Raw genomic sequence first — 8307 nt, forward strand, 5'->3', positions numbered from 1 at the left:
CATTCACCTACAGTCAATCAACGCATGAATCCATTCACCTATTAGTCAATCAACGGATGAATCCATTCATCTATTAGTCAATCAACGCATGAATCCATTCATCTATTAGTCAATCAACGCATGAATCCATTCATCTATTAGTCAATCAATGGATAGAGATGATATATAATTGATAGATAATAATTGATAGATGATGAATAACTGATGGTTGATAATTGACTGACTGATAGATTGATGTAGATATACAGAGCGAGACAGAAAGATTCACAGAACGAGAGAGCGAGAGAGAGCGAGCCACCTCAGATGCACAGGAACCTGGTGGCGACCGTGAATCGTGGATCAATTTTCTTTCCTTCGCAGGTTTCCCTTCCAAGAATGGAGTTGAAAATTCAGCAGTTCTTGTAAAAAAGAAAAAAAAAAGTGAAATAAATGTGCAGATTATTTAAAAGTTAGTCGACGTGAGAGATTTTAAGTCGGCCGTGCCCCCTAGTGGTTAAATTAATCCGGTGGCGAAAAACACCCTTACCAGGGAACGACAGGACGCGAAAAATCGGAGTGATTGCTATTTTTACTGAAATTTACTTGAAGTCGGAATGGAAAACAGCACTGCAGAGGTTTTACGCTCACATGACTGAAAATTATGCAGATCACAGTCACTAAGCCACTCACATATCACCTGTTTGTTTTCCATCTCTCTGGGGTGACACCCTGTAAAATCTACATTTTAGGATTCGGGGACTTTGGGATCAAGTGACAGAGCACCTGCCCGGCGCACACGAGGTCCTAAGTTCAAAACCCGAGTGCCACCCAAAGGAATGATTATTTAAAATGCACTTTTTTTAAAGAACTGGTGGCCAGGATTTTACCAATTGGAGCTGCAGCCGGAAGACCACGGCACCCAGAACAGCAAACCCCAAAAAGCATCCTTTTCATGCCCGTGGAAACCGCTGGGCATACGGCCGGGTATAGCAGAAGCTGAGAGATAATGTCAGTCAACAACACATCCTCAGTTGGGAAATATTGTCAGTCAACAATGCTTTACTGAGAAAAAATTGTCAGTCAACACGCCTTGCACACAGAGCATGGCTGAGCAAGGTGTAGCAGTTGTCCCTTCTACTGTGACCACAGAGATCCTGTGTCACTTCCTGATGTCCACCATTTCCTCGAGGATGAGTCAACACTCTTGTCCGCCATGCTGGACCATGCTTGACGTCCCAACAGGGATGGAGGATGAGTCAACACCATTTCCTCGACTTCCCAACAGGGATGGAGGATGAGTCAACACTCGTGCCCAACAGGGATGGAGGATGAGTCAACACTCGTGCCCAACAGGGATGGAGGATGAGTCAACACTCGTGCCCGACAGGGATGGAGGGTGAGTCAACATTCGTGCCCAACAGGGATGGAGGATGAGTCAACACTCGTGCCCGACAGGGATGGAGGATGAGTCAACACTCGTGCCCGACAGGGATGGAGGGTGAGTCAACACTCGTGCTCAACAGGGATGGAGGATGAGTCAACACTCGTGCCCAACAGGGATGGAAGATGAGTCAACATTCGTGCCCAACATGGATGGAAGATGAGTGAACACTCGTGCCCAACAGGGATGGAGGGTGAGTCAACACCATTTCCTCGACTTCCCAACAGGGATGGAGGATGAGTCAACACTCCTGTCCACCATGCTGGGCCCCAGATGGTCCGAGCAGAGTCGGGGTGGCGTGGCAGCGGTCACAGCGGCTGGGGGACGATGGCATCCTCCTTGTCACAGCCACAGAAGGGGAACGTCCCACAGCAGGGCTGCAGCCACGGCTTCCAGATGGTGTTGAAGATGGACAGCTGCCGGGGGGCCGGGGTCAGAGTCCGGCGATGGTCCCTGATGGCCGCCTCCATCTTCTTGATGACCGAGTCGAAGGCCTCGTCCTCGGGGTTCAGCGGCTGGCTCTCCGCGGGGTCCCTGGAGAGGTCGAAGAGCAACGGCGGGTCGTGGTGGGCGACGTCCCCTGAGCAGGGACAGTGGTCACTGTCATAGCAGGCGCCGGCACCCACTGGGCAGAATCTGGGGGTCACGAAGTGAGCTTTCCACACGGTGGCACCTGGGAAAGTCAGTGACACGCAGGTCAGGGCCACCCCGTCCTCGCGGTGGCCTCGCGACTCGGCCCCTAACAACGGCCTTCCCGGAAAGTGACTCTCCTGACATTCGGTGACTTTGTCACCCAGTCGGGGGTCCACGCCAGGGTTGGAATTGGTCACAGTGGTTGGTTACCTTATGGTGACAGTGGCTGGACACAAGGCGTCTCCAAGTGACAAAAGTCACGGGAGCCCAAGAAACCCAAAGGCCGGTGTCACATCCAGGGTGACATCAGGAAGACAAGGCCAGACAGCCAGCTCGGTCCCATGTCCCCTCGTTCCTTTCCCCTCTCTGTGTCTCTCTGTCACCTCGGGTCCCTGCATGGATCCCCTCCCTTGAGAAGAAGGACACAGTGACCTCGCCCCGCCCCCGTCCCCTCCCCGTCCCCACGTCCGGCCGCTCACAGTCCCTCTGGTGCCAGCGCACGGCGTGCAGCGCGTCCCCGCAGTAGTGGAAGAGGAACTCATGGTCCGAGCGGGACGCGCGTCCTTCCAGCAGCGGCATCAGGTTCTGCCCGTCAATCACCCTGCGGTGACAAAGGGGACACGGGGGGGGACAAGAAGCGGTGACAAAGGGGACACGGGGGGGGACAAGAAGCGGTGACAAAGGGGACACGGGGGGGGACAAGAAGCGGTGACAAAGGGGACACGGGGGGGACAAGAAGCGGTGACAAAGGGGACACGGGGGGGGACAAGAAGCGGTGACAAAGGGGACACGGGGGGGGGGACAAGAAGCGGTGACAATATTTCACCGAAATGAAGTAAACCCAGGGTCCCGCAGCGCAATCGGGCCTGGCGTCCGGGTGTGGAAAGTGGGGTCCCCTTCACCCGCTGGATGAGGCGACCCCAGGACCTGTGGGTGAAGTCACCGCGGCCGTGACTGGCGTTAGTCGCTCTGCAACACGCAGAGGACGCGAGACGAGAACCTGGGTCACATCAAAGAGTCACAGCCTGGGAACCGAGGCCGGCCATGGGTCACACACAGAGTCACAGCCCGGGAGCCGACACCGGCCATCGGTCACATCAAAGAGTCACAGCCCGGGAACCGAGGCTGGACATGGTCACATCAAAGAGTCACAGCCCGGGAACCGAGGCTGGACATGGTCACATCAAAGAGTCACAGCCCGGGAACCGAGGCTGGACATGGGTCACACACAGAGTCACAGCCCGGGAGCCGAGGCCGGCCATCGTGGGAATGTGACGTCGAAATGCAAAACGAAACGCAAGACATAAAGCTGTGGCAAAATGTGACGTCGTTAAAAGGGGAGACGAAGAGATGAGGTCCGAGCCCCGCCCGGGTCACTTACTAGAAATAAGTGACCGTGCGTTTGCAGGCGGAGGTCCTGGGGAGGGGGAGGGGAGGGGAGGGGGAGGGGGAGGGGGAGGGGGGAGGGGGAGGGGGAGGGGGAGGGGGAGGGAGGGAGGGGGAGGGGGAGGGGAGGGGGAGGGGGAGGGGGAGGGGAGGGGAGTGGGAGGGGAGGGGGAGGGGGGAGGGGGGAGGGGGAGGGGGAGGGGGAGGGGGAGGGGAGGGGGAGGGAGGGGAGGGGAGGGGAGGGGGAGGGGGAGGGGGAGGGGGAGGGGGAGGGGAGGGGAGGGGGAGGGGAGGGGAGGGGAGGGGGAGGGGGAGGGGGAGGGGGAGGGGAGGACCCCGCCCGTGACGGGACCGGGGCGGCCGTGTTTCCCCCGCTCGCCACCCCGGCCACCTGTGCCCGCCCGGGGACCCCGCGCTCACCGGTCCTGGGGTAAAAGCCGCCGCCCACGTAGCACAGCGTGGGGAAAATGTCCATCAGACTTGTAGGGTCGTCGAGCACTTGCCCCGCTCCCAGCACCGTGGGCCACCGGAAAATGCCAGGGACGCGGGTGGCACCTTCCCAGCCCCCCATGCCTCGGCCACCTGAGAAGGAAGATGGGGGACAGGGAAGGGGACACCCATCGGTCAATCCGTCCCCACCCGGGACGAACTCAGCCGCGTTGGAAGTCAGCGTGGGCCCAGCACCCGCCACCTTGCGTCCCCAAGTGCCAGGCAGTCCCGTTACGGCGATGGCGCACGGCCCACAGCACCGGTGGGAAAAGTCCCGCGTTCCAAACTAAGTGGCCCTGCAGGAAAAGGGGACTCATTTGGGGTCCCAAGGATGGGACCCTACCATGAGCTGCGGGGTCATGGCGGCCCCCGAGGGCCAGCTATGGCATTTGGGGGATCATCTGCTGACCTCCCCCCTGTCAAAAGCAATGTGGGACCACGGACAGGTCAGTGGGACCACAAACATGTTGAGTGTCACCTTTTAGGCCTTTTGGGCCCAAAGTCTCAGCTCTGTCAAAGAAACGACACTCAACGCCGTAGCGACTCGTGGGAAAATGTCAAGTTCATTGAGCGACTTTTCGACATCACCAGGACAGACCCGGAAATCCAAGATGGCGCCCATCTCGGGGAAATGGCAGCAAACCTCAGTGCTGTCACCAACGCCCAAAGCCAGCCCGAGGTGGCCGACCTTGGGTTCTTAACCCTGACGCGAAACCTAACCCCAACCGAGCCACCCCGTGCCACCCCAGGCGGGTGGCCCGTCACCTCGGTAGACGCCGTTCCAGCCCCCCAGCTGTCCCCTGACGTCCCTGGCCTCCAGGCGGCCGCCGTTGTCGGACGTGAAGTAGACCAGGGTCCGGTTGGTCAGTCGCTCACGGTCCAGCGCCCGCAGGACCTTCCCTGGGGACAAGGGACAGGGGACAGTGTCACCGGGTCAGCACGGTGGACAGAGCCACCTCACCGAGTGTGAGCGTTTGCTTCCAGGTCGTGGCGACTGCCAAGCCTGGTTTTAGCTGAACTCAGCCGACCCGGTATTGTTCAGGGGCGGCCACAAGGTGCAACGATGGGCACGGAACCGTTTTGTCCCCGGGTCACGGGCCCCACGGCGGAGCTGGGCCAAGGACTCACCCACCATCCAGTCCATTTCCTCCACGTTATCCCCATATAATCCGAATTTACTGCGCCCCACAAACTTCATCTCTGGTGACGAGTGGCGTGTGCACATGCAGAAAGGACAGGACGAGGAGGAAAGGGCCCCGTTTGTACCTAGAAGGGGGACATCCCAAGGGATATATTCAATCCCTCCCTTCTCCTTCATGACGGGGTGGCGTGGGAACGTGACGGCTGGGGCTTGGGCATCCATCCTGGGCCATGAGGTATGGCAGACAGCAAGGCACGAGGAACTGGGATGCCGGCAGCCTCATGGTGTCCCCAGCCTGGCCACGCCGGGACACAAGTAAACGTCTCTCTCATTTTACTTTAGAGGCTCTGTGGTTGGTTTTTTTTTTTTCCCCTGTGTGTCACTGGATAAATTTAATCCAGGGACGGTGGACAAATGCTCTACCACTGGGTCCCCAATTTTAATGCCACCTGTGAGCCATCTTTTCCCCTTTTAGACAGTGGGGTGAAGGAAAATAAATACGACCATCCGCAGATGTATACAAGGCCTGGGCAAAAAAAAAAAAAAAAAAAAAAAAAAAGAAGCGGGTGAGACCCCATCTCGACCCACGAGCCCGGCATGGTGGCTCACGGCTATAATCCCAGCGAGTCCAAATGCAGAGGCGAGGAGCTGGAGGCCAGCCCAGGCAAGAGGCGTAGAGACCCCATCTCAACCAAGTCCCCAGGCACGGTGCTGCGTTCCTGTAGCCCCGGGAAATCGGTACCTGTCGATAAAGGCCAGGGCCTCCCTGGTGATGAGGGACGACACCCTGTCCTCCCTGAGGGGCTGCTGGACGATGTCGTGGTTCCTCATGAGGACGCAGTTCCAGCGCCGCACGAACCCGTAACTCGAGTACCAGGACAGGAAGAAGAGGACGGCCACCAGGGCCAGAGTGACAATGACAGCCCAGGGCACCAGGACCCAGCGGGCGCAGACGGGGACGAGCAGGAGGACGGGGAGCAGGGCGAGGACCGCCGTGCTCACCCACATCTTGATGCGCAGCTGCCGGTGCAGCTCCGGGACCCGGCCACTCTGACACTCGTTCAGAAGTCCCAAAGGCATCCCGAAAAAGTAGTCGAAGCCGTGGTTGAGCGGGTGGTGGCAGTGGTCGTTGCGCGAGGCGCAGCTCAGGCCCTGGTGCCACTTTCCTGGAGGGGACACAACGTCGCGGTTGTCACCGTGTCGCTGCTGTCGGCAGTTTGTGCGAAGGACTCGTGATGGCTGCAGCAACGGCAGCCAGGTTGCGCCATGAGGCTGCGCGTGCAAGATGGCCGACGTCAAGCGACAGGAAGTGTAGAATGACTGTATGAAAGGGGTCCAGTTTACACGGGTCTCTGGGTTCCCCTGAAAATGCGTCTGAAGATGCCAAGAAGGCCACCGACGTCCTGTGACCCCATCACCTAACCCTGTCACACTGAACCCAGGCGGGATGGCCGACTCCACGTCCCCAGTATTGTACTCAAAAATCCTGGCCGCTTTCGAGCAACTGCAGAGACGACTGGAGAACTCCCGGCCACTGTCTGTGCAGACCAGTCCCGATGTCGGGGACCTGCGCCCCACATCCCAATGCCGGGGACCATCCCCCCCCCATGTCCCAGTGACAGGCAAGAAAAATTTAGCAAGACCCCATGTCAACCAACAAGGCAGCTATGGTGGCAGACGACTGCAATCCCAGCCACTGAAAAGTTACAAATCGGGAGGATCCAGGTGGGAGATTGGTCCAGACAGAAAGAAAGACCCCGTCTGAACCAACGAGGCAAGCATGGCGGTGTACGCCTGCCATGTCGGGTCCTTGGGAGGCAGACATCAAGTATTTGAGGCCAGCCACGCGACAACTGAGAGACCCCATCTCACCCAACTAGCCAGGCATGTTGTGCCATTCCTGTAGTCTCAGGGACGACAAAACCCCATAAGGGTCACAGCCTCCACCCCGTGACCCAGCGTCAGTGACCTCCCCCCCCCATCACAACGTCCCCCGTGCCTTACCGATGAGGCCGGTGCGGTACCCCCGGTGCTGCAGCAAGGTAGCGAAGGTCGTCTCGTTCGGGGGGAGACCCCCTGAGCTCGCGAGCCAGGTGAGACTTCGGTACATGTTGTTGGCTGAAGCCATCCCTAAATCCACGATGACACGTTAGCCAGCAAGTCCCTCTTCCTGGACACTGCTGTTGACCGAATACTGGGGATCGTGGTGACATGGCTGACACTGTCCAGAGACTCCCCAACTCCACCATTCCCTCCCCCGTTTCCTCTTCACTGTGCGGCCATAAGCCTGTCCCCCAACCTTTCCCCTCGTTTGAGCTTCTACACCCTTGGGGACCAGAATGGCTGCCATTGCTCCTTCACTATGGAAACGCACCCACAGTCTGCACCCGACATGGCTCGCAGACAGACAAGGAAAGACTGAATGGAGAAGGGTAAATTGGAAGCAGGTTTGTAAGGCCTTGTCCACACAAAAGGCTATTAAACAAAAAGGTTTCTCTTTGCAAAATTCCCTCTCCTTTTTGGTTGGAGGACCCCGGTGGCCTCACCGGATCGGATGGGGTAGCGCCCCGTGAGGAAGGCGGCCCGGCTCGGGGTGCACATGGAGGCGGCCGATAGGTGCTGGGTGAGCAGGACGCCCTCGTGGGCCAGACGGTCGATATTAGGGGTGCTGAGGGAAAAAAAAATTAAAATGGTGGTCTATGACCCAATTGCACCCTGGTCCAGATGACTCTATGTGCAGCAAAATTAAAACCAGAACTTCATTCAAAACTGAGAAGAATTGATGTCCATAAAACAAATGCAACGACCAGAGCAGATCCCACACTGTCCAGGGCGTTTCCTTCAATGTGGACAACGACAGAACTGAGATGGGAAACTCAACTCTACAAAACTACATGTGTGAGCTGCAAATTGCAAACGAATCTGATCAGTAGAAAAAAACGCTTAATTTGGCCCAAAATAAATTGTGTGGAATGTGAACCATCCTTTGTAAGGGAGATCACAACACACCACCCACCCACCCGTCCACCCATCCATCCACCCATCCACCCATCCATCCATCCACCCATCCATCCACCCACCCATCCATCCATCCACCCATCCATCCATCCACCCATCCACCCATCCATCCATCCACCCACCCATCCACCCACCCATCCATCCACCCATCCATCCATCCACCCACCCATCCACCCGTCCACCCATCCATCCACCCATCCATCCATCCACCCATCCACCC

The 8307-nt window shown here is 57.9% G+C and overlaps 1 protein-coding gene across 1 annotated transcript in view; it reads right to left on the reverse strand.

Moving 5' to 3' along the window:
* Positions 1–550: 550 nt before the first annotated feature.
* LOC109683437 (arylsulfatase H-like) overlaps positions 551–8307 on the reverse strand; it is a 19003-nt gene continuing 11246 nt past the window's right edge. Inside the window, 7 exon segments of the mRNA XM_074063448.1 lie at positions 551–2093; positions 2533–2654; positions 3860–3875; positions 3878–4021; positions 4694–4828; positions 5057–5123; positions 5125–5194. Of these exon segments, the coding sequence (XP_073919549.1) occupies positions 1729–2093; positions 2533–2654; positions 3860–3875; positions 3878–4021; positions 4694–4828; positions 5057–5123; positions 5125–5194 (919 nt within the window). The 3' untranslated portion in view covers positions 551–1728.

This window comes from Castor canadensis, chromosome X, assembly GCF_047511655.1.
Source record: "Castor canadensis chromosome X, mCasCan1.hap1v2, whole genome shotgun sequence".
Lineage (NCBI taxonomy): Eukaryota > Metazoa > Chordata > Mammalia > Rodentia > Castoridae > Castor > Castor canadensis.